This window comes from Gopherus evgoodei, chromosome 2, assembly GCF_007399415.2.
Source record: "Gopherus evgoodei ecotype Sinaloan lineage chromosome 2, rGopEvg1_v1.p, whole genome shotgun sequence".
Taxonomy (NCBI): Eukaryota; Metazoa; Chordata; order Testudines; family Testudinidae; genus Gopherus; species Gopherus evgoodei.
The window spans coordinates 126,077,282-126,104,702 of NC_044323.1; the positions used below are offsets into that span (position 1 = coordinate 126,077,282).

General features: G+C 45.4%; 1 protein-coding gene across 1 annotated transcript in view; it reads right to left on the reverse strand.

The window, feature by feature from the left end:
* The window catches only part of NFX1 (nuclear transcription factor, X-box binding 1), a 185,617-nt gene that overhangs the window by 35,189 nt on the left and 123,007 nt on the right, over positions 1-27,421 (reverse strand). Inside the window, exons 17-19 of the mRNA XM_030551651.1 lie at positions 24,730-24,803; positions 6,343-6,444; positions 966-1,007 (exon numbers count right to left, since the gene is read on the reverse strand). Coding sequence (XP_030407511.1) covers positions 966-1,007; positions 6,343-6,444; positions 24,730-24,803 — 218 coding nt within the window. The remainder of the gene's footprint in view (positions 1-965; positions 1,008-6,342; positions 6,445-24,729; positions 24,804-27,421) is intronic.

Sequence of the window (27,421 nt, forward strand, 5' to 3'; positions counted from 1 at the left end):
AGACTATTTTATATATCTATATATCTACACACACATTATAAGTTTTAAACAAACAATTTAATACTGGTACACAGTGATGATGACTCTGAAGCTTGGTTGAGGTGGAGGAGTCAGGGGGTGGGATATTTCCCTTACTGCTAAATGATGAACTAGCAATTGGCTGAGCCCTCAAGGGTTAACACACTCAGTCTGCAAGGCAGCAGGAATGGAGGGAGATATGTGTATTTCCCTTAAGTACACTTCCTTGTTAATTAGATCAGCTTGTTGAGACTGCAGCTACTGCAAGCTCCCTCTGTCCTGAGTCCTGCTCTATGGAAGATGGGATAAGCGGGGTGCAGGAACGGGGGGAGGGGAACACCCTGACATTAGCCCCCTCTTCCTTCCCTCCCTGTGGCAGAGCAAGCAGGAGTCTCTGGAAGCAGCTTCAAGGCGAGAGGGCAGGAGCAGCACATGGCAGTGCGGGGAGGGACACAGCTGAACTGCAGGCAGCTGCTGCACAGGGAACTTAGAGGAGTGGGGAGCTGATAGAGGCCTGCTCGTCCACCCCGGTTCCAAGCCCCCACCAGCTAGCTGTAATGGGCTGCTCTTCCTGCAAGCAGTAGACAAAGCAGGTGGCTGCCAAATAACATTAAAAGGGAGCATTACACAACTTTAAACAAGCATGTTCCCTAATTGATCAGCAACGTAACAACAAAACAATGTTAACCGGGATGACTAAGTGAGGAGTTACTGTATTTGGAGCTATTTCAGTACATTAGAAATAATCTGAGAAGACTTTTGTTGGGAAAGGCATAAGATTTTGAACATGTTTCTAAAATTAATAGTTTATTGATCATCTAGTACAGAATGCTAAGGAGATGATCTTGACATTTTATCAGTTCTCTCCTTCACATGGAAAAATGATCTTTTCCATACAGCTTAGATACATCAAGTTAATACTTTTGTGAAAAAGTACACCAACCCACCTGTTCCTTTCAAAGGCGAAACACTCTTCATTACACTGCAACCTGGATTATCAAAGAAAAAAAACAACACTAAAACACCTCTGCATGCTTTTACGCAAACTTTCAAATATAATGACCCAATACAATCTATCATGTTTTTATGGCAAGATTATTTGGTTACATTCACACAATTACAAATTGTCAAAGGGTCTGAGTCAATATCCACTAAGAGCAACGGAAAAGTTTTCCTTGACTTCAATGTGTATTGAATCAGGTCCTAAACAATTAGCTCCTGGCTTCTAATCTAAACAAACTTTTACATTTAAACTCTCTCCCTCTGTGCTAAAAAGATTAAGGTTGCAAAGTTAGCGGGCTCAAAATCTAAGAAATGCTAGAATTAAAGTTGACTATGGAATCTTCATTCAGCCTCCTTGTGTGTATTTATTAAGGACATGCTTCTGCAAATCCTACGACAGAGTCCTATCCAATACCACATAGGAAGTCTGTGACCAAGCTAGGAATAAAGTGTAGCTATTGTGCATCTCAGTCTGTGCTATCTACATTCAACCTAAAGATTCCCTTGGATTCAGTTCAGGGGTAACTGTGAAATTCTACGGCCTATGACATATAGGAGATCAGACTAAAGAACGGTATGTATCTCTCTGCAAAACTAAACTGGTCAATCTCATATGTAAGAGCAGACATAAAGTGAGAATAGGACTAATATAGGTGAAAAGATGGCCCTGATGAGCTGCAGAGTCCAGATGTGAGGTGACGAAGTTTCTCAGTGCTCTGCTGAAGTTGTCAAGGTTTTGTGGCTTCAACATTCACAAAGAAAATGAGCTTCATGAATCAGCTCACGATTTGATAGCCACCAATGGCCTCTGGCAGGTGGTTACTGGTTTAAATGGTTGTTGCCCTTAATCTAGTATTTGGGTTGGTACTATGGGTAAGGAAATTAGCTATTCTATTCCTGTATCACTACCTCCGAAGGTTTAGGCCTGGTACTTTGTTTTGATGATCCATCCTCTGAAACTGATGGATCCAAACCACACTATCAATGGCTTCTTCCTCATAGGTCACATTGAAGGTTTACAGAAGATCTTTGACTGATGAAGCAGTAAGAGGAAGATAAATCCTGGTTGCAGATGTCTTGGCTTGTCTCTGAACCCTCTTCAATTTATCATCGTTCTTGAACTGTAGACATCAGAACTGGACACAGTACTCCAGCAGCAATCACACCAATGTCAAATATAGAGGTAAAATAACCTCTCTACTCCTACTCAAGATTCCCCAGTTTATTCATTCCAGGATTGCGTTAATTTTTTTAGCCATAGCATCACACTGGGAGTTCACATTCAGCTGATTATCCACCATAACCCCCAAATCTTTTTCAAGAGTCACTGCTTCCCAGGATAGAGTTCCCCATCCTGTAAGTATGCCATTCACTCTTCATATGAAAATCCATATTGTTTGCTTGTACTCAGTTTATCAAACAAATCCAGATTGCTCTGAATCAGTGACATTTCCTCTTCATTATTTATCACTCCCAACCAAACCAACCCTGATATATTGGGGTTTACAATAGTGGTCACTGCTCAGTGTGATCAATTTGTTGAGAGAGGTAATTGATTATTTAACTGACGATTATTACTTGTGCAGCCATGTAGTTCCAGAGTTCTTCAAGGTACTGACAACGTCACATCATGTCTTACTTGCACAAACCAATGGAAGGCACCTTTCTTTGACATCCTCACTCTTTCTATCCATTTTGTTTTTGAGTCACATACACATTTGCAGTTCCATGTTTCAATACATTGCCTTTTCACAAACAGTTTACTTGGCAGTATCTGAGAGATACCAACTTTAGCAGCAGCTTCCTGATAATTACTCTTTTGATTACAAAAAAATAGAACAGGAGTTCCTGTGGCACCTCAGAGACTAACACATTTATTTGAGCATAAGCTTTTGTGGGCTACAGCTCACTTCATCGGATGCATGCAGTGGAAAATACAGTAGGAAGATATATACATACACAGAGAACATGAAACAATGAATGTTACCATACATACTATAAGGAGAGTGATCAGTTAAGGTGAGCTATTATCAGCAGGAGAGAAAAAGAACTGTTTGTAGTGGTAATGAAAATGGCCCATTTCCAGCAACTGACAAGATGATGTGAGGAACTGGGGTGGAGGAGGGGGAGAAATAAGCATGGGGAAATAGTTTTACTTTGTGTAATGGCCCATCCATTCCCAGTCTTTATTCAAGCCTAATTTAGTGTCGCCCAGTTTGCAAATTAATTCCAATTCAGCAGTCTCTAATTGGAGCCTGTTTTTGAAGATTTGTTGTTGTAATATTGCGACTTTTAGGTCTGTAATCGAGTGGCCAGGGAGATAGAAGTGTTCTCCAACTGGTTTTTGAATGTTATAATTCTTAACGTCTGATTTGTGTCCATTTATTCTTTTACGTAGAGACTGTTCGGTTTGGTCAATGTACATGGCAGAGGGGCATTGCTGGCACATGATGGCATATATCAAAATATGCTCAAATAAATTTGTTAGTCTCTAAGGTGCCACAAGTACTCCTGTTCTTTTTGCGGATACAGACTAACACGGCTGCTACTATGAAACCTGTCTTCTGATTACAGTATCCAACAATGCTGATAACAGCAACAGGAGAAAACAGCAGTGAATCAAAACACGCAATGGCTCTCTGACAGACAAGCAGCAGTGCTGCAAGCTTCCTCAGGAGCAGTGTCTGGCCCAAAGAAGGCACTATCTCTATAATAAGCAGACTCCCTCAATCCTCTCAGCAGGAGAAAGAGGCTCAGTGGCTTATCATGCAAAAGACTTGTTACAATATCTAACGTTTCTTTTCTTCCACATAAAAGAAGAAAGAGGTGGTTAACTTCTAGATTTTTTTCAGTAAAGGCCATTATGCTTCAAAGATTTCTATGGTTAATTTCCAAAAAGTCAATTAGGGCATTCCCCAAAGCTCATTCGTAGACCATCAATAGTCTGCAGATTACGGGTTGAGAATCACTGCTCCAATAAACTAGACAAAAGTTATCTATATGCAAATGTTGGAATAACCCAAACCAGAGGTTTCTTCAGTTCTGAGAGGACATATCTGCAGTAAGATCAAGTTGTTCGTTCTCATATACGGAAAAAAATTCTATTTTGGAGACTGATGAGAATTAGCAAGCAGTCCCTCCAAGAAAAGCAGGAAAAAAAGTTGGGAGGGAAAAGAAAGAAGAAAATGAGATTTCAGGGGAGAATAGCAGACTGGAGGACGCTGTGACCAAGTGCAGCATCTGAAGAAGCCATTACATATACTTTGTATTGATTTGCATGTAGAGATTACCAGCTGGTTTGTGTCCAAAAAGCAGAGAGATCTTGTAAAATATTCTTAGAATAAACACTTTCTACCTTTTGTATAAACAAGTACTTTGTTTATACAAAGTATGTCCCAGTACTTTGAGTGTGTTCTTTCCAGGAGAGAAGACAAATAAAACATCTGATTTTCTAAAAGATTTAGTCCTGTCCAGGTACAATTTGATTGCTCTTTAAACATTCAAATATTGCAATCTGATCTCTTGAAGATGAAAAAGTTTAGGATAAAACATGAGAGAATGTGGTCCTGATGAGGAGTTTTTCTTGGACTATAGATTACTTGATACCTTATGCTTCTGCTATTAGAGTCAGAATATCTTGAAACCATTTGAAATCTTCTAAGGGAGAAACTGGAGTACTCTATCATGATGTCCTTGGGAAAAGAGAAGGAATTCTAAGGATTCTGGCCTACAGGCACAGCCCCAGCATGTTATCCAAACAGGAAGATTCTGTGTCCTCTACCTGAGGTGCTGATGAAACCATGACTGATGTTATTCTTGATACCATAGGAGCTGAACCTACTATGGTTTATTTATGAACTGCAGGTGCTGGGGGTATAATTGCTCTAGGGTTCTTTCAGTGATTGTTGTTCAGAAATTTTGGGTTCACAGAAGTGCCATTGGTTGAGGCTCCATAACAGGGTTGTTAGTCTGGGGGTTCCTCTGAAGGAGGCTCCATGCTGGCAAGGCACCCCATAGAGGCCCAACTCCATAAGGGTAAGGCAGGGAGAAAAGCTCTTAAAGTGAGTAAGGGTAAGGAGATGAAAATCATATCAAATACCTGGAATCAGAGGGAGGAACCAAGTTGAGATGTTTTGGAATAGGAGTCAGGGGTGTGTAGAACCTGCACATTCGGTGTTGTGTGTGAATTTTCAGAACGAATGAAACTATAGGCTTTGGTTTTGAAGTGACAGAAAGCCTTTGACTTGAGTGAACTGAAATTTCCTCCTGTGAAATGAAGGACTCATTTGGATCATCACTAATCAACTAAGACTGGTGGTTCCAGATAAGGAACTGATCTGAGAACGTATGCTGTGGAAGAGATTGAGGCAAACCCTGTAACACAAGAGAGTTCAATAAATGCACCAAAGTACACTTCCATACTGGGGAAGGCCTTTCGTTGCAAAACCAGAGGCAACAATGTGAGCACCAGCTTGCGTCTTCGTGCCAGCAATAGCAACTTGCTCTATTGCACTGGGGCCCCTTGTGTTTCCAAGATATTTACAGTTCCAGCCTTCCTGGAATCATAACAAGGAGCCTTTATTATCTCTCTGACTTCCTCAGAAGAGGAGAGCCTCAGAAGTGAGACTGTCAAAATCCAGACAAAGCTGCAGTAAAAATCTGCTCTCTGTGCACAGAAACAGCAGACAGGCTGCCTCCCTGCCACTCAGCAGGCACCACAGCTGAGAAACAATTTATGCATGCTGGCCAGATATGTGAGAATATAAATAAGCTGTGGTGAGGGGGCACGTGAGAAGTGTAAATTGCCTGACATTTAGTAGCCCTAAGCTGCAAAAAAAATGCTCCCCCCCCCCTTAGGCTTGTTTTTGAATGACTGTTAGTGACAAACCCAATTTTGAGATGACCACGAAGTTATCTGACTGGGTTAAAAAAAAAACAACCCACAGGAAATGTTAAATATGGAATTTTCAGGAGCTCTCTGAAGCCATGGCTGCAGAAGCACACATCCGTGTCCCATATCTGAAATACAATTCGGACAGCAGCATGCCTGCATTCAATACAGTAGGAAAATCATTCTATATAATAATAAATAATAATAATAATAAAAACCACCCCACAAACAAAGATTTAAAGATTCTTATGGAAACTGAATGAGAATCCTAAAATATCAGTATTGTTAAATACAGATAAGCTGTTAAAAGTTTTCCTGATTTTATTTTGGACTTAACCCACAATGCCACACATTTTTTCAGCAACATACACATTTCAGTTCAACATTTGTAGTTGCTAGAACCTCTTCCATGCTTGATTCTTCATGATTACCTTGTTTGCTTCATTTCTTTTTTGGTAATCAGCCTACTGATTTCCACTGAGTCACCAAGTTGCAGGTCTGTTAGTTTAGTGGCTATGGATATAGCAGCTATTCTGGAAGGAAAAAACCCATTAGATTTTACTTAATTCATATGCAAAAAGATCACTTGGCAAACAGCATGGAACTACAGACTAGTAGTCCACTTGAGACACCAGAGAAATAAATAAGTTCAAGGAGCTTGCCATTACATTCCATACCACTACTTTAAGGTTATGGAGCGTGGAAAAGGGAAGACTTTTTAAACTGTGTGGCCAGATGGGGTAGTAGGGGACATACAGCAGCATAAGAGTTAGAGGCATTTGTGGGAGCGGGAAGTATTGGTTGACATGCAAGACTCTACGCTACACAAGAACAGGACTCCACTCCTAACTACTCTTGGTGTTTTCTCTACAAAGGGAGACAGATGAAAGAAGGAATGCAAAGCCGCATGCAGAAAAGCTGAGGAATGAAAGATGTCAGGGAAATTATCATTTTTGTAGATTTTACACAACACACATTGATGTTGCATCTTGGTAAAAATGTAATGTGTCAATTCGCAAGATTGCATGATTACATTCTAAAGCTAAGCTGGATGAAGCCTGGCTTATGCTCTGAATGAAGATACCAAAGGAAACCCAGGTGTTCAGAAAATGGTGTGGGATGGTGCAGATGGCATGCTATTGAATACATGCTACTTGAGGTGTCAACTTCAAAATGTGATGTAAAACTAAGACTCTTACCAGAGTCACTAAAATACTCATGTCACTTTTCAGAAGAGTAAGGAAGTTAACCCACTTTTCTGGGCAAATGTCAGTATCTGCCTAACTAATACCCCTACAGTTTCATTTGTGAAAAAAATTCTTTATATCCCTGTTAATAAAAAAAAAAAGTAAAACAAATGTCACATTTCAACTCTCACATAACTGTATTTTAATTGTGGATAACGAACTCTGAAAATACTGTTTATAGCACACTTTGGAAACATTTTAGGAAGAAAAGCATTACACAAACTGTAATGAAACAGTAGCAACTCTATAGGAAAAAGTTTGAAGACATTCCAGTCCTTCTCTTGATCACCCCAACCACCCATATTTAACTTTCTGTGAAGAAAAAAAACAACGCTGATTTTCTTCCAGAAATTTCTCATGTTTATAGTGAATCATAAAAGGTGAATTACTGAAGAAAATTTGAAGTTAATATGGCATGCCAATTTTGAAATAAATCTGAAAAGGAAGAATTCTGTCTTACTTGAGAATTTTCTCTCTTGCCCCTCTTCACATCAGACAGTCCCCACAGTGGAGCACCACTGTCAGACTGTCTAAGATAGAGGGTCCTAGAAAGAAAATACTCAGGCAAGAGAATTTTCCCTTCTTCATTTCCTTCATATGTCAGTCTTCACAGAGGCATGCAGAAAGCAGTTGATCATCCTTAGGGACGGAGAGGAGGATACAACTCAACTATGTAAACAATTAAGACACTGGGAGGCACCATGTTCCATAACAGACTTCTACTAAATGCATCAGCAGAGGAAAGGATGTTGATTATACTATTTTGAGAAAGTGTGGATGGAAGACCATATAATGGCCCTTACAGACCTTCTCACCCATGAAATTGTTGCTCCTTCCACAGAACAAGCAGTACTGAAAGGAGCTTTGAATGCCATGTGTATACACAAACACCTTTATTCCACTGACAGTATTTTCCCATCCAACTTATGCTCTTCCATTACCTTAGAACAGATGTAGTCAATTATTTTTTGTCCATGTCCAAATTTTTTGGTCAAGGTCCAGACTCCACAGAAAATAATTACCTCCTCAACCCACTCCCCCGAACAATGATAAGTAATGAAAAGATTTTGGGGTCTGTTCAAAAGTGTCTGGTGGTCTGAATTTGGCCTGCAGTTCACCTATTGACTACCCTTGCCTTAGAATGTTTTAATTAAACCAGAGTGACACTACTTTCTATTATAGGAAGAAGACGATGGTGATCTTGGAAACGAAATCTTGGTCAGTTCAAAGAACAGTACGGGGAGATGTCAGCAAACCAGTTAAGTGCCTAAAACCAATATGGCTTATTGCTAAAAGCAGCCAAGTCAGCAGGCTGTAAATTGGCCATGCTGCAGCCTCAACTTGACCAAGGCAGCAGGGGAGGGGGGTTTGGGTGCCACAGAAAGGGCAGCTTAACCCCACATCCTTCCTGAAAAGAATTGTGTGGAAGTTTCTGATACATGCATTTTAGAAGAGCAGAACGTGTCCCCAGGAATGTCTATTAGGGCCTCAAGGCTCCAAATTCTGGAAAAACCCACACCTGGTTAATCAATAATCAGAAGGAACCCCTTGCTTGACCATTGAAACTGCTTGCTTGACAAGTTTTCTTTAAGGGACATGTCATTCTATTACTAATGTATAAATAAGGGGAAAGAGTCTGAGGTAGTTGTATCCAGAGGAAGAGTCCAAAACAGTCCATCTTGGAGTCCCCACCAGCAGATGGAAGATTTGGCCACTGGAAGCCTGACACTGTGCAACTCGAGAGCCACACTCAGCTTTGGTAATTATCAAGGGTTGGGGGTGTTTTACTAAACTGCTGTGGATGTGTGTAAGTGCTTGAGACTAAGCAAAGTTTAGCTTTATGTGAAAGCACTCTTGTGTTGTCCTGTTTGTGCCAGCCATCTATCGGTTGGATGGCCATGTCTCCCCTGATTTACTTCCTGACACCACCTCGCACAGAGTAAAGGTTATCAAGAGCTTTGGGTTGAAAGAACCCCAGGTAACAGAACTATCATATTTGACAAATATGAGAGCATGGCAAGCTTTAAAAATCCCCCTGGCCAAGGAAGGTAGTTCTTAAAGGTACCGCAAAATGTCTATACCATCAGGCTATCCTCTTGCCTGTAGGACTCTCCTTGAAGTCTCAAAACCTTTTACAAGATGTTCTTCCCTGAAAGATCTTCTAAAGAAAGGAAGAAACGTTTAAATGAGAAAGATACTTCAGGCTCTCAACTAAACTTACTAGAATTTAGTGCACATGGGAATCTTAACTTTGTGGGTGTTGTAAAACACAAAACTTGCTAAGTTGCAGAAGAGCTGTCTAATTCTTTCTTCCTTGTCTGGTTTTATGAGGATGTGAGCAGTATTCAGAAATCCTGCTTGCACCCAAAGGACCAAAAGGACTTAATCACCCAGCCTACGGTTGAGCCTAATATGCAACCTCCTTTGTAAAGGAAAACAATCATACCATCCTGTTAAACTCACATAAAAAAGAATTAACCAGACAAAAGTTGGATACAGGGGCCTTACCCCTGGGAGTGTTGGTTGTGACTTCTTCTTTTGTAGAATGATTCTCAATTGAGCATACAGAAAAAAAAAAGAGAATTTAAATAATACTTACATGAAACTGGATTTCTCTAGATGCTGCTTTTGGGATTTATGCTTCACCTGACTCTTAAGATTTACTGCATGTTCAAAATTTGAATGTAGTTGTCCAGGGACTACTGCAGCTCCACCTGCAGAAACTGGACTTGCAGGCTGACACCCTTCCACATATTCTATGAGTAAAATCTTTGGGTAATATATAAACAAAACAGTCACTGAGGGAATTTTTCCCTTGTTCACAATCTTTCTCCTTCCAGTCAGAGAATCTTCAGACAACCTTGCTTCAGTAGGTTTTTCCTTCTGAAGCTGCTGCTGCTCCTCCAGAAGCTAGTGTAGCAATTACACATTAGGAAGAGGCTCATGCAACCATTTCTGAAAGTTGGAAAATTAAGGCTGGGTTTCTCTGGAAAAACCATCCAACTCCCAAAGCTTCTCTTGACTTTGAGTTTTCATTTCCCAAATCAGAGGAGATTTTCCCGACCACCACTCTCTCTAATGAGTGTTTTAGAGTGGGCCCTCCCTTGATAATCAGCCACCTCAAGAAAATGGGTATTTGAGAAGATCAGAATATGGATATTCTATAGAATTCACTCACTGAACCCAGAACAAGTTTATTTTAACTTTAGGTAAAGAAAAAACTAAAACAAAGCACCAAAATTCTTTGACACATCAGAAGATGAAGGATGAAATAGTCTATCGCCTACACATCACAACAAAAGCGCCAGTTCTGTAGAGAGTGAGATTCTGAAAAGTGCATAAGATTCTTTCTGGAACAAAGAGAAAAGATCACATGCTGGCCATTCTAAAACTCATGCAGTATATAAAGGGATTAATATTCCAGATGGAAATAGTGAAATCCATCATTACTGCATTGCTTTCTCAGGACTTCAGAATGTGAAGATAAACCTCCTGGAGATCTACTGAAGATGTGATCAAGGAGAGTCTTCAGCTTCTGCTACAGCAGGAAACTTTTTCAATCAAAGACTCAGCTTCTTGTACAAGTATTTCACAAATATGTTATCCCTCCCTTTCACTTAAAGGAACACGTGATTACCCTTGTCTGGATGGCCTTCTTCTAAGGTCCTATTCACATGTCAGTACTATGCATGGTCTAGCAACTCTGCTAAATATTTCAGGAACATGACCTTAAGCAAACTAGAAAGAGCAAGCAAATGTACTGCCCTCACAAAGCTCCATTACCTACAGTATGCGCTGGTCATTGTCCAAGACAAAATCTTTAATTCAGAAGGGAGAGTAGTGAATATAGTTGTCACCTCTCCTACGGTAAATTTTTTACTCCTGGGCTAGTTATGTCATGCATGGATACTTTGCATAAATCTTGCTTCACTTCCAGCCTGCAACTGCAGCAAATCAGTATATAAAGACTCCAGTCCAGAGTCAATGGTAGTATCCCTTGGCGAATTCCTGCTTATTATTATTCTGGAACCCACCATCAGGTAGCTCCGGAAAAGCTAGTCATTAGAATGGATACCAGATTTGAGAGACCTAGATATACAGTGTTAAGTTAAAGTAGTATAACAATATTAATTTAAGAGGTCATACATTTATTACGGTGAGCTGGTACTGACACCTATAGTTAAGGCTTACCTATCACTTATCATTATAAGACTTTGGATTCAATTGCTTATAAACTTTGTCAAACTTTAATTGTTTGGGCTGCAATTTTCCACATTGCATATTTTTTTTTTTAAATTTCAGCAAAAACTGTTAAATTATTTCTCAGAATCAGGTTAGGGAAAAATGTTTTGTTCAGGTTCAAGAACTCATACAACTGTTTAGCTGAGCAATTATAATGCCTCCATCTATTGGAGCATGGAATTGAAATCTGGCAGAAAGTTTTGCCTTGGTGCCCAAGATGTGCCTTTTGCTTTCACCATGAAAATCCACCCATATTTCACCAAGTTATAGTCATTTGAAAATGGCACTTTGCATATGCTCAGTAGAGACTTCTCAGAGTTTGACAGCTATATTTTCTAAAGATTACATCTATCATGAGCATGCTCCAGCCCAAGTCTACAAAGCTGAGCAGGACTTTCCATGAACTTGCTCCTCCCAGATGCCAGGTGTTGCTGTGCCTCTAGACATAGGAACTGAGAGCAGGGAGACTGTCACTCCTGTATTCTCAATACTCCAGGCAAATTAGAAGCAAAGAAGAAAAACAGTTACCTACCTTTCGTAAAAAATGGTCACCTACCTTTCGTAACTATTGTTCTTCAAGAGGTGTTGCTCATGTTCACTCCAATTAGGTGTGTGTGTGCCATGTGCACAGTAGCCAGAAGGTTTTTCCCCTAGTGGTACCTATTGGGTCAGTTCAGGTGCTCCCTGGAGTCGTGGGGTCCTTCAGTTCCTTCTTGCCGGCATTGCTCCAACAGAGGGGTAGGGGGGTGGGTCTTGGAACGGATATGAACAATGCATCTCAAAGAACAATAGTTATGAAAGGTAAGTGACCATTTTTTCTTTTTTGAGTGCTTGCTCATGTTGATTCCAATCAGGACCCAAGCAGGAATTTGGAGGAGGGGTTGGAGCTCATGGATTCGCTAACTGAAGCACCGCTCTGCTGAAAGCTGCATCGTTCCTAGCCTGCTGGGTAGTGGCGTAGTGAGAGGTAAAAGTGTGGATTGATGACCATGTTGCAGCCCTGAAAATTTCTTGGGTCAGAACTTGTGCCAGGAACACTGCAGAAGATGCCTGCACCCTCATGGAGTGCAGTCAACACTGGGGCAGGTACTTTAGCCAGATCATAGCATGTCCAGACACAGGATGTGATCCATGATGAAATTCTTTGGAATGAGACTGGGAGCCCCTTCATTCTGTCTTCTACTGTGACAAGTAGTTGCTTAGATTTTCAAAACAGCTTCAACTGCTCGATATAGAAAGCTGATGCACACCGAACATCCAAAGAGTGGAAGTTTTGCTCCTGGCTATTTGCGTGTGGCTTAGGATAAAAACTGGAAGAAAAATGTCCTGATTAACGTGAAACTGGGAGATGACCTTCAGGAGGAACGTTGGATGCGGCCAAAGCTGACCCATGTCCTTATAGAAGACAGTGTAAGTAGGTTCAGATGTTAGGACCTTAAGCTCGGCAACCTTGCTGGCATAGGTTATTGCCAGCAGAATTGCTACCTTCCATGAGACAGAGAGAGAGAGAGCAATGAGCACATCGCTAGTGGTTCAAAGGGGGGCCCCATTAGTCTGGAAAGAACAAGGTTAAGGTCCCAGGCTGGGATTGGTTGTCGTACTTGAGGGTACAACCTGTCAAGTCCTTTAAGAAAGTGTCCAACTATCAGGTTGGTGAAAGCCTATTGGCCAGAAACGCCTGAGCGAAAGGCAGAAATGGCAGCCAAGTGGACTTTTATTTATGACATAGAGAGCTCCTATTGCTTCAGGTGCAGAAGGTAATCCAAGATACAAGGTACTGATGAGGGCATAGGAGATGTGTGTCTCTGTGATGACCAAATTGTGAATCTCTTCCATTTGGTTAGGTAGGTGGCCCTAGTAGACAGTTTCCTATTGCCAAGGAGGACTTCCCTAATTGGATCAGAGCAAGCAAGCTATGGAGCTTCCAAGCTGCGAGGTGGAGAGATTTGAGGTTGGGATGTCGAAGACGGCTGTGGTCCTGGGTTTTCAGGTCTGGGAGCAGCGGTAGAGTGATCGGACTTATAGCAGGAAGAGAGCCTAAGATGTAAGTCCTTGTATCAGAGGCCTGGTGTGAGGCAGGACCCGCTCACAGAATCTGGGAAGAACAGGGCTGATATTGCAGGAATACACATTCCTAAGAAGTGCTAGTCACAGAGAACTCATGCAAACACTTCCAGATATTAAGTGGTACCAGAACATCCTGATATCAAGGATGGTATAAAAACCTTCCCCAAGGATAACAGGAACACACTGACCCCTCCTAAAAGATAAGGTCAAGGATGACCGTACATAATAGAGATGTTCTGATCAAACCAACATGTACAAGATGATGAGTGATAACTAGTCAGGAGGCAGTAACTACTGTAACTATGTCAGAGGGACAGTACTCTCATGTTTGTACTGCGGTATAAAGAGGCAGTATCTTTGTCTAGCCCAGGGAGGAACGGAAAGTCCCGCTGTCCACTGAGCTGGTCCATTGTTACAGGCATACATATATTAGTGATCCAGTACAGTCTTCAGGATACTAGTATTGTGCTTCATCAACAATAAACCTGGCTTGCTGCCTTCGTCCCTTAACAGATCTTGTGGTCATTGGGTTGTTCACTTGAGGTCTGCTGTGCCAGCTTAGTTTAAGGGCCCCATCACCACACATCCAGTGACAAAGATGACAATGGCACCACTATAGGGGGTTGAGGCACTCTCCCCCAGTATGGAGGGCTCCTATGGTGATTGCACCTCTTCCTCCATCCCTGCCCCAGAGTCTGTGCCATGTTCCGAGCTCAGTGCTGGTGGTGCAGAAGGGCGTTTTTCCAAGGTGGCCAGAGAGGATTGGTGCGAATAAGGCACCATCATCATTGGCAGATCTCACAGGTTCCAGTAGGGCTACTGAGCTGGCCAGTGGCTCTGCTGCCACACAGACACCGCAGGTGCTCTGCTGGTCTCCTGAACCCAAGGAGATCACTACTTATGAGGCAAAGGGCTAAACTCAAGCTCCAACTCAGATGATGCTCCCCTTTGGAACCAAGGGTGGGCCGTGGAGGCTTGTTTTTGGCAGTTGACTCCAGAAGCAGGGGACCAGTGCCTAATGGGCGATGATTGACACCTCTCTGGGGAACGGTGCTGAGATGATGGGGATCAGTGCTGCGAGGGTGGAGAGCAATGCACTAAAGGCTATCTGGGGACAGAGACCTGCACTGGGGCATCAGTTGCTGGGAGGGTTGGAACTGGGAATGCAGAACCTAGTGTCTCGATGCAGGCGAGCTACACTGCATCGATGGGGACTGTGAGTGCGGGGCTGGTGACCTGGGTCATTTGGCTGGGGACTGCGGTTGCGGACCTGGGGATTGTGGTCGCAGAGCCAGGGAATGACGCCTCTGTTCCAGAGACCGGCAATGGTCCACTACCCTTTGAGGCAGACCCATGGCTGGCTTGCCCTTGGACTGCGGAGCCTTAGCAGTATCTACTGCTGGACATGGCATAGGCGGTGCCAGGAGGGTCATAAGGTTCCTAGACACCTAGAAGACCTTGGCCACCAAAGGCACTAATAAGTGCTGTGGTCCCCTACCACTTGGAGTCGGAGGTGGAACCCTGGGAGGGCTGAGGGGTCCAGATGGAGAGGTACCCCCTTGGAGCTCCGGGGTAGGCAGGTAGCCCAAACAGGTTCTTTGCTCAACACCCCATTTCCCTCTTTACTTGGTGCTAGGGAACCATGCTGCTTTTTCTGGTGCTTCTTAGGCACCTGTGAGGGGGAGCAGTGCCGAGAGGAATTCTGTGCCGGCGGGGCACTCTGCACTAACGCTGTACTAGAGCAAGATGGCTCTGATGCTGGGCAAAGTGCAGCCTCCCTGAAGAGAGCTTTAAATCAAATATCTGATTCCTTTTAGGTCCCTGGCCCAAAGTTTTTACAAATCCTGCACCTCTTCTTCACATGCGACTCCCCAAGCACTTTAGGCAGCTGCTGTGGGGGTGCTAAATGGCATAGGCTTGTTGCAGACTGAGCACGGCTTGAAGCTCGGGAACCAGGGCATGCCCCGTTCCCGGGACGAGATCCCTAATGGGGATTGTAATCATAGAACGCTATACAAAAGACTAACACTAATTAAATTATGAAAAAAAACACAATCACACTTGCAAATACAATAGGAAGGCACTCCAATCAACCGTCACAGCTGGTAAGAAGGAACTGAGACTGTGTAGGGCTGGTGGTACCTCATATATTGGGGCATGAGCGCAGGACTCCAGAGGGTGCCAGAGCTGGTCCTATGGATACCGCTAAGACAAAAAATTCTGACAATGGTGCACATGGGCATGCACACATCTAGAATGGAATCGATATGTGCAAGCACCCGAAGAAGCAGCCTTCTGGATTGCAGAGAGGTGAGGAGCTGGGCCTGGGGAGAGCAAGGGGATGACGGAAGACTCATACCAGAATGAGAAGCCAGGGGATTGGGAGAGACTGGGATGAGGAGCCAAGGGGAAACTGGGATTCAGATGAGGACAGGCTGGAGTGACCAGGGGCAGAAGGATCTCAAAGCACTCGAGCACACTTCTCTCAAAACCTGGAATTCCTAGATTCCTGAGTCTCAACAATCCTCTCCTGTCAGCAAATAGCTGTCAAATCTACTGACAAAGTATGTCTCACCCCTCTAGTTGTTGGTCCACACAGAGAAAGACAACCTACTACTACTATTAGTTATTTTTCTAGCTCAAGAGGTAGAAGTCTGGTGTTGTGGAGCTAACACTTTTAACTTTACTGATGAACCATCTGGGAGTTAATACGGTTCTTCATAATGGAATTTACATTTCCCCTACATAATGGAATTTACATTTTTATACACTTTGGTTGTATAAAAACTTAGTAAAATTACACACAAAAAACTATGTTAAATGTCTGTTGATGTCGCAAAGTTAAGAACTCAATAGCTGGGCAAGTCACTTAAACCAGACTGTTTACAGGTGGCCAATTGTGTGCTCCTCATGTTCTGGTGCTCCACTTAATATCCTAGGACCAGTTCAGCGGAAGTGCTGAGAGGGCTCATCGCTGAAAAATTAAGTCAATGAGAACTGTGCTCTGAACAAAAAGTGCTATAAATCCTTAGTTCTTAAAAATCAGGCCACAAGAATTTTAGACAGCCTGACAGAATATTTTTCATAGCATATGACGGGTTCTCTGAATATAACAAACAGACAAAAGAATGGTCCTCTCTCGAAGGAAAGGGAAACATAGCAAGGCAAAAGTGGCCTGTGTCTGAGGCAGTCTTTCTGGATCCATCTCTTTGGACTTGGTCTATCAGCGAGTCTGTTGTCTTGTAGAGTGGTCTACCTCTAGCCCCTCCTCTTGGGGCATCTTGCTTTGTAGCTAGTCTGTGTAGCTTTGGGAGAGGTAAGGCCTGTCTCCTGCTTGGCTGACCTGTCTATGTTGTCAGCAGCATCTGAGGTGCAGTAGCCCTCCTATTCACTGCCTCTTCCTGTGGCAGATTTCTGTTTTTAAGCTTCCCTCCTTTCCAAGCAGAACAAGCCTTACAGGTGTGTCTCATTAACGCTTAACAGGCCCAGAACAGCTCGTTAGTCTCCTCTCTATTAGAGTGAGGGCATGTCCCTTCATACCCTGTCAGGATGCTAAAAAACGTCTTTCCAATTTATATAAATTGTTCTATAAATCTCTTTGGACCAATAAATTTTCTTTAATATTCTTTCCAGATGAGAAGAATGCATTATTATTACGTCTCCTTATCTGTTAAAGGCGTGTGTGGAATATTATCAAAGTATTCCTTCAACAGTTTCATAGAGTAGGAGTCACTCAGTAACAAACCATTAGATAGTCAAATAGCTGCAGTATCTACTTGTCATAGAATATTAGGGTTGGAAGAGACCTCAGGAGGTCATCTAATCCTATTCCCTGCTCAAAGCAGGACCAACACCAACTAAATCACCCCAGCCAAAGCTTTATCAAGCCGGGCCTTAAAAACCTCTAAGGATGGAGATTCCACCACCTCCCTAGGTATCCTTTCCAGTGCTTCACCACCCATCCAGTGAAATAGTGTTTCCTAATATCCAACTTAGATCTGCCCTACTACAACTTGAAATCATTGCTTCTTGTTCTGTCATCTGCCACCACTGAGAGAAAAACAGTTACTTACCTTTTTGTAACTGTTGTTCTTCGAGATGTGTTGGTCATGTCCATTCCAAGCAGGTGTGTGCATGCCGCATGCACGCCAGCCAGGAGATTTTCCCTTAGCAGCGTCTGTAGGGTCGGCCTTGGCGCCCCCTGGAGTGGTGCCTCCATGGCACCCTATATAGGGGCCCACTGACTCTCCACCCCCTCAGTTCCTTCTTGCCGGCACTCCGACAGAGGGGTAGGAGGGTGCGTAATGGAATGGACATGAACACCACATCTCAAAGAACAGTTACAAAAAGGCAAGTAACCGTTTTTTCTTTGAGTGATTGTTCATGTCCATTCCAAACAGGTGTCTCACAAGCCTGAGTTTAGGCGGTGGGGTTGGAGTTCACCATAGACTGGAGCACTGCACGGCCAAAGGCTGCATCGTCTCTGGGCTGGTGCATGATGGCATAGGTTTGACGTAAATGTGTGGACTGAGGACCACGTGGCCGCTCTGCATATTTCCTGTGTCGGCACCTGAGCCAGGAAGGCCACGGAGGAGGCCTGTGCCCTTGTGGAGTGGGTCGTGAAAGGCAGGCAGGCACCTTAGCCTGACAGTAGCATTCACAGATGCAGGCCGTGATCCATGAGCAGATACGCTGTGATGAGATGGGGAGTCCCTTCATCCTGTCAGCCACAGCAACAGCGAGTTGGGTTGACTTCCTGAACGGTTTGGTTCTTTCAATATAGAATGCCAGGGCCCTGCTAACGTCCAGGGAATGCAGCCTATGCTCCATGCCAGAGGAGTGTGGCTTAGGATAGAATACAGGGAGAAAAATGTCTTGATCCCTGTGGAATTGGGAGACCACCTTCGGAAGGAACGCCGGCTGTGGCCTAAGTTGGACTTTGTTCTTGTGGAAGACAGTGTATGGAGGCTCGGATGTCACTGCTCTCAGTTCTGACACCCTCCTGGCCGAGATAACAGCCACTAGGAATGTGACCTTATATGAGAGATATAACAGAGAGCACGGAGCCAGGGGCTCGAAGGGAGGCCATGTGAGGGTGGAAAGGACCAAATTGAGGTCCCAAGCCGGAGCTGGTTGTCAAGTATGCGAGAACAGTCTGTCCGGGTCCTTGAAGAAGCAACAAACCGATGGGTTCGCGAAAACTGAACCACCTTCCTGGGTGGAACGCTGAGATGGCCGCAAAGTGGACCTGTACCGAAGAGATGGAAAGTCCTAGCTGTCTCAAATGCAACAGGTAATCCAGTATGAGAGGGATCGAGGTGAGCAATGGAGCCTGACCCTGCTGTTCAGCCCAGATGGAGAAGAGTTTCCACTTGGTCTTAGTGGAGGGTTTTCTTCTGCCAAGGAGGACTTTCCTGACCGGCTGAGAGCATTGCATCCCCACGGGTTTTAGCCATGGAGCATCCAGCCTGTGAGGTGGAGTGACTCCAGGTTTGGGTGGTGATGGCCCCAATCCTGTGTGATCAAGTCTGGGAGCAGGGACAATGAGAGAGGCACCTGTGTGACATCTGCAGCAGTGACGTGCATCAGTGTTGATGCGGTCACGTTGGCGCTATCAGGATGACACGAGCGTGATCCCTGCGGATCTTGAGGAGTACCATGTGAACTATGGGAATCGAAAGGAAGGTGTAGAGCAGGCCGCTTACCCACAAGATGAGGAAGGTGTCAATCAGAGACCCTGGACTATGCCCCATGAGGGAGCAGAAGCATCGATACTTTCTGTTGTCCATCGAGGCAAACAGGTCTATCTAGGGATAGCCCCAGAGATGGAAGATTGAGCGTGCTACATCTCGGCGAAGGGACCACTCGTGACCATGGAACGAGCGGCTGAGGGTGTCCACCAGTCCGTTTTGCACCCCTGGGAGGTAGGATGCCGTCAGGTGAACTGTGTTCTGTATGCAGAAATCACATAACGCGAGGGCTTCCCGGCACAGGGGAAAGGAGCGTGCACCCCCGTCTGTTGATATAGAACATTGCCAAGGTATTGTCCATGAGGACTGCAACACTCCTGCCCACCAGGTGAGATTGGAAGGTCAGACAGGCTAGATGCATCGCCCATAACTCCCTGACGTTGATGTGCTGGGAGAGGTCCATTGGGGACCAAAGGCCTTGAGTCCTGAGGTTTCCCAGATGCGCCTCCCACCCCAAATCCAATGCATCTCTTAGCAAGGATAGGGATGGCTGGGGGCTGATAAAGGGTACTTCCATGCAGAGCTCCCGCGGGTCGAGCCACCACTGGAGGGAATCAAGCACCGTTCTGGGAAGTGTCACCACCGAGTCCAGCACGTTCCTGGCTGGGCGGTACACAGTCACTAACCAGGACTGGAGAGGGCACAGCCTGAGCCTGGCGTGGTTCACCACATAGGTGCACACAGTCATATGACCCATCAACTTGAGGCAGTTTCATGCTGTGGTGATTGGGCAACGTTGGAGACCAAGAATGATGTCGCACATGGCCCAGAACCTGGCCTCTGGTAGATACGCTCTTGCTTGCATCAAGTCCAGAATTGCCCCTATAAATTCTATTCTCTGGATGGGAGACAGGGTGGACTTGGCCTCGTTCAGCAGGAGGCTAAGCTCGAGGAAGACCACCTGAGCCTCCACTTGTGCCTTGGCGTGACCCTTGTTGAGCCAATCATCCAGATATGGGAACACCTGAATCCCGTGCTTGCGCAGGTAAGCTGCCACGACTGCCATGCGTTTTGTGAAGACCCTCGGAGCCATTGACAGGCTGAAAGGCAGGTGTGAAATGGAGTTAGGCGTTGCCCACGACGAATCTGAGGTAATGCCTATGCTGGGGAACTATTGCGATATGAAAATATGAGTCCTTCAAGTTGAGGGCGGCATACCAGTCCCCTGCATCCATGGAGGGAAAGATGGAGGACAGGGAGACCATACGGAACTCGAGCTTCTTTACAAAAACTTATTCAGATGCCACAAGTCCAGAATGGGTCTGAGGCCCCCTTTCACCTTGGGTATTAGGAAATATCGGGAGTAGAAACCTCTGCCCCTGACTTCCTGCGGAACTTCCTCCACTGCCCCTACTACGAGGAGGAACTGAACTTCCTGAATTAGAAGTTGCTCATGAGAGGGGTCCTTGAAGAGGGATGGGGAGGGGGGCTGATGGAGTGGGAGGGAGGGAGAACTGGATAGAATATTCCCTCTCTACCGTGTGGAGCACTCAACTGTCCGATGTGATTCGGGACCAGGCGCGATAGAAGCGGGACAGACATGACGAAAAGGTAGGGTTGGTAGGATCCAGAGTCCTGACTGGTAGGTCGTCCCCGACCGCACCATCAAATTTGGGGTCTAGGCCCTGACGGGGGCTGCTGCTGGCCGGAGGGCTGCTGTTGCCTCCTTCTGCTGTTTTTGCTCTTCCTCCGCGAGCAGTCTATGCAGTTTTGGGGCTGGTAAGGTTGCGGGGCCGGCTGCAGCCTGGATTACCTGCGTTGGGTGGCTGGAGTGTGTAAGCCCAGTGAGTGTAGGTTAGCCCTTGAGTCCTTTAGGCTATGGAGCCTCTTGTCCATCTTTTTGGAGAAGAGCATGGGTCCCTCGAAAGGGAGGTCCTGGATGGTCTGCTGGACCTCATGTGGAAGGCCTGAGACCTGAAGCCAGGCTCCCCGTCACATAACCAGCCCAGTTGCCAGTGTGCGGGAGGCTGCGTCCACCGCATCCAGGGCTGCTTGGAGGGATGCCCGGGAAATTAACTTCCTCTCCTCCACTATAGCCGAAAACTCTGTTTGCGATTCCTGGGAAAGGAGTTCAGTGAACTTGGACAATGCTGAGCATGTGTTGTGTCCATACTGGCTCACTATAGCCTGTTGGTTGGCTATAGTGATTGCAGACCCCCTGAGTACACCTTTCTGCCAAATAAGTCCAACTTTTTGGCCTTCCTGTTTTTCGGTGTAGACCCTTGGAACCCCTGACACTCCCTTTGGTTGGCTACATCCACCACCAGAGAGTCCGGGGGAGGACGGGCATACAGGTGCCATGGCCCTTGGAGGGCACACAGTAATGCCTCTCTGCCTTTTTGGCCAGGGGGGCCAATGAAGCTGGCGTCTGCACAAGGTGTAGGACATATCAGCTATCATTTTTATCAACGGTAGGGCAACCCTAGATGGGCCCGAGGGGACCAGGATGTCCACTACCAGATCCACTTCATCTTGATCTCCTCCGCTTGAATCGCCAGGCTCTGAGCTGCACGCTTAAGGAGCTGCTGAAGCACCCGGTTGTCCTCTAAGGCCGGCGCCGCTGAAATTCCCGCAACCGCCTCATCCGGAGAGGAAGAGGAGGAGATCACCTGCAAAGGGCCTTCGTCTGTACCCTCAGTCTCTGCAGGGGCCTGTGGCACATGGTGCTTCGGTTGCGTGGCCGGTGTGGATGCGAGATGCAGCACTGTGGCCGGTACTAGGGTCAACACCAAACGATGAGGCGCACTGTGCAGGGCCTGCGGTGTCGGGACCATGGTTCCAGTCGGTGCCGGTTTCTGGCTAGGGGGGTACCGGGCTTTGAAGTGGCACACTCTTGTCTGACGGCGGTGCTGGTGGTTGAGCCGGGGCCACCAACTTCGAGACCAACGCGGCCGTGCACCTGCCCCATTGTCTGATGGTAAGTCCAGGGAGTCTAGAATGGCCACTGGGAGGGCTGTTGCCACTGCTGCGGTTGTTGCCACTGCTTCTGCCATTGTACCGGGTAAGGTTGTTGGCTCGCCTGCGAAGCCGACTTCCTGCTCCTCGATCTACTGGATTGGTAGGATTCCGCCTCTGAGTCCGAGGTCTCTGAATAAGAGGATCGAGGGGGAGCAGTACCCACTGCTGCGGGAGGGCGGTGCCGTGGGATGCTCTCTCTGCACCGGTGTCGCAGGGTGGGGACCGGGGCAACATCATGGCTGGCTTGCCCCTTGATTGGGCCGGGGGGTAGGGCCATTTTCTGCAGCTCCTTCCACTGGTGCGGGGAGGCCGGCACCAGGGGGCTTAATAAGTCAGAGGCTGCCTTGAACGCCTCCAGAGTCGATGGAAGACATACATCCTCGTTGAGGTCCGGGGATCTCGACTGGTCCGGACTTGACCGCACCCCCAGTGGGGCGGGAGTTGACAGAACCGTCGAAAGATGCGGTTGTGGCACAGCTTGTCCCATCACACTCATGGATGCTGCCAGCCTTTTAAGATCCTGGTGGGGTGATTGGTCCCTCACCGGCCTCTTTTTCTTTGTGGGAACCGGAAATGGTGATCAGTGCTGCAAGGAGGCAGATTTTCTATGTCCCAATTCTCCCCGGTGCCAGGACTTAGAAGTCATAGACTGGGCCTCCTGACTTATTAGCGGTGCCGGGGGTGCTGCACACCAAGGAAGAAGTGCTGTGCACCGGGTCAGGGCAGCTCGGGGTCTGAGTGTGGCCATAAGGCTGCCTCCATCAGGAGCACTTTGAGTCTCTGCTCTCTGTCCTTAAGAGTCCTGGGACAGAATCCCCTGCAGATACTGCACTGATCTCTTTGGTGGCTCTTTCCAAGGCACCTTAAGCAGGAAGAGTGCAGGTCACGCTTCGGCATAAACTTCCTGCAGTACTTGTGGAGTTTAAACCCTGGGGACCTGGGCATGCCCTAGCAGGGCGACGAGTAAGTTGGAGGAAAAAACCCCAAACTATCTAACACTAACTCTAAAGTATGAGAGAGGAAACAACTATATACACTTAAACGGGACACTGCTATGCTTGCTGTAAGAGCGAGCAAAAGTTCCAGCTAGCTGTCACCGGCGGTAAGAAGGAACTGAGGGGGTGTAGGGTTGGCGGGCCCCTACATAGGGCGCCATGGAGACACCCCTCCAGGGGGCGCCAAGGCCGCCCCTATGGACACTGCTAAGGGAAAATCTTCCAGCTAGTGTACGCGGCGCGCACACATCTGCTTGGAATAGACATAAACAATCACTCGAAGTACAGCCTAGCTCCATCCTCCATGGAACCCCCCTTCAGGTAGTTGAAGGCTATCAAATCCCCCCCTCACTCCTCTGTTCTGCAGACTAAATAACCCCAGTTCTCTCAGCCTCTCCTCGTTGCTCCTAATAATCAGTTAATGTTAAAGTGATGCATGCTATGATGTCACAGTTCTGGCTTTGGTATGGGTTATTTTGTCTGATAAAGCATTGGTGACAAAGGTAACAGTTGTTGACAGTTTTTGCAGTGTGAAAAGGGAATGTGTAATCTATTCCTTGTATATTATATTCTCTCCAACTACCATTCCAATGCCACCACTAAAAATGTGCAGGAGATGATCCTTCAAGGAAGCAACTGCGATCACTAGCACAGATGACCCTGGCATATGTGACACCATTCTGGACAGTGATCCATTATAAAAAACTGGGGCCCTGATTCAACACATAATCGTTAACATATAAGTAGTTTCACTGAAGTTAAATGGGACTAAACAATGTTTGGCACACACTTGCACCATTCTAGTGGTCTGTGTGACACCTACTGTATTATGAAGTACAGGGAAGGGCCCTGCAGCCTGTTCCAACAGCTTGATAATTGACCTACATGATGATTGGGAACTACATGCTCCTCTTTCTAAAGACTGCACAGGCATCTAGCTTTTCCACACACTTTAGGGATCTCTTGCCCATGCATTTCAGGTATTTTGTACTCTGAGACCTGGCAGTGAGGGAAGAAGCCACACAGACAGCATTTGCACCCCCTTTACTTTTCAGGCCTTTGTCATGGTCTTGAAAGGAAGAGACAAAAGTGCTGCCAAGCAGTAACTGTATTTTAGGATTTAAAAAAGTCCCCAATCTCCTCCTGGTGTTTCCAATATAATCCAAATGTAAATAAACAGAATGAAGAAATTTAGAAGTAGTTTAGAGCCACTGTTATAGTCTGCATCTAAATAGCTCTGGATGGCTAGAACTCTGCAGCGTTCCAGGGACGGGAGATCCTAGCCCTGATATGCAACCAAAGTTGTGCTCTACCTCCAATCAGCAATGAGAGAAGGAATATCTTTCAGTGCATATTGGTGAGAAAATAAGTTCAGAAGAATAGGGAGAGGAAAAAAGAACTATAGGGTAGCTCATTTAATTTGGGAAAAGTGTATATAACAGGGCAGGTGAACCCAGTAGGTTACCATATAAAAGTCAAATGCAGAAACCCTAACTTTGAGAAACTGTAGAAGAAAGAAAGTCGAGAAAAGGACAAGGAATAAAATAACCAGTACAAACCTCTGATATGTACTAGATGCTTCTGAACAAATCATACTCTCCTTTCTTCTTCCACATTCACACTGAAGATCAACCTGTTATGCCATGAAAGCAGTAAATCATTTTTTCCTCTTTATTTGTAACAAATATATCAGAAACCTAGTCTTCCAAAACATTATACTGACTAAAAAAAACACTGATCTTGAAAAATCTTTTTTTTTTTTTACTAAAAATTCAATTGATTTTTGTATATAGTTTCTAGGGTAGACATGAGCTAAAGAAAGAAAAGAAAGATTACTTACCTTCTGTAACTTGAGTTTTTCTTCAAGATGTTTGGTCCCTATGTGTATTTCACTGTGGGTACACATGTGCTCCATGTGACCAAGACTGAAAATTCTTGCTAGTGGCATATGTTGGCCTGTGCCTGCGCTCTTGCTTGCCTCATGCTCTGACCCGAGGGCAGAAGAGGTGGTACAGACCAACTGCCTCTCCACTTCCTTCTCTACTACATATAGCCTTGAAGAAGAGGGGAAGGAGGATAGGTAATGGAACACAGAGAGGGAACACATATCACAAAGAACTCTGGTTATAGACGATAGGTAACCATTCCTCCTTCTTTGAATGCTGGTCGCTATGTGTATTTCCCTGGGGGTGACTGACAAATAGTATTCAAGGAGTGTGTGAGATCGTACTGAGGACTGAAGGACCATGGTCCCAGAGGATGCATCCGCTGAAGAGGTGTGCACCAGGGAGCAGACTCCTTTGATGGTATGAACAGAATTCCACGTGGCTGCTTTACATAAGTCAACAGTGAAGCTACTGAAGCAGCATTTGCTCTGGTGGAGAGGGTCCTCACTCTGTGCAGTGGAGGAGTTTTCAACAACTGGTAACAGAGAAGGTAAACCTCAATAGCCACTTCATCTTTACAATGAGATTGCTTGCCTTCTCATGTGTTCTGCAATGCTAACAAAGAGTCTGGGTGACATCCAAAAGGATTTTGTTGTTTGAAGATAGAATACCAATGCCTGAGACACATCCAGGGAATGGAGTCTCTGTTCCGCATTGGTGGTATGAGGCTTAGGGTAAGTGTATGGACTGATGCATGTAAAAATTGGAGACTACTCTGGGGACAAATTTATGGAAACCTGATCTTTATGGAATATGGTCTAAGGTGGATTGGCTATTAGGGCCCCCAATTCGCTTACCTTTCTAGCTGAAGTGATGGCCACCAGAAAAGTTTGAGTAAATCTTTAAAAAAGCAACCAGTAACTGGATGCATGAAGATCGAACAGTTGTTGATCAGAGGATGGCAGGCACTGATCACTGCCAAATAAATCCACAGAAAGCTAATGGAAAGCTGGAGGATTTCAAGGTTGGTAGACAGTCCAAAATAGTAGGAATATTAACTTCCCCTCAGACATACGGTGGTGTAGGATCCAACCATAGAATCTTTTCCACTCAGCGAAGAAACACTTGCTGGTGGACTCTTTCCAGCAGTTGTTAAGAATGACTAACAGCTGCCAAACATTTCTCCTCTAGGTTTGATGCCTATCCAAATACTGCGCTGTGAGGTGAAGCCAGTCCTGGATTTGGATGTCGGAGTCTGCTCTTGCCCTGTATCAGGATATCTTGGAAGTGTTGAATTCTGACTGGCGGATGGGATGACAGCCGAAGAATGGGAAACCAAAATTGGCTTGGCCACCTGGTAGTGATGGGGATGACTGCCACATCCTCCCAGATCTTCCTGAGAATTTGAAGTAGAAGTGGGATGGAGGGAAATGCGTACAGCAGACTGCCTGACCATGGGATTAGAAGGGCATGATCTCTGGAATTCTGTTCCTCTGCCCCCTTGCACAGCACTTTGTTTGTTGTCCTGCAACACAAATAGGTCTAGAAACAGGGATCCCCATTGTTGGAATATGTCTCCTACCACTGAGTCATGAATCTCCCAATTGCATTCTGTCGAAAAGTGACAGCTAAGGCTTTCTACTAGAGTACTGTGTAATACAAAGAAGTATACTGCTGATAGCATAATTTGATGATGAATACACCAATTATTGGTGGACCATCTCTATATAAAAGGGGTGCAGATCTTGCTTCCCCCACCCTCTGCTTGTTCATACAGAATACAGTTATGTTGCCCAACATTACCTGAACATGTTGGGAGTGGATAAATGGTAAGAACCATATGCAGGCCTCCTGAACTGCTTTTAGTTCCAGAAGATTTATATCAGAGGAGAAGCTGTGCTAGCCCTGATCTACACTGGGGAGGGAGGTGGGGAAGATTGATCTAAGTTATGCAACTTCAGCTACATAGCTGAAGTCGACGTACTTAGATCAACTTACCGTGGTGAACTGCTGCAGCTCCCCCATCGACTTTGCCTGCATCTCTTGCGGAATGGGAGAGGGCTTGGGGGTCCATTTATCGTGTTTAGACTAGACACGATAAATCGATCCCCGCTGGATTGCTCACTGGCCACCAATCCGGTGGGTAGTGTAGATGTAGCCTTAGTCTGTATCCACAAAAACAAGGAGTCCGGTGACACATTAAAGATTAAACAGATTTATATGCATCCTCGACTCAGGATGGGTCAATGTTCCTTGTACTGTGTGTTTGTTCAGATGAGTACCCCAGCCTTTGAAATAGGCATCTGCCACCAGTGTCTTCAGAGGAGCAGAGAGTGAGGGAACACAGCTGTTCTTTGTCCTGCCA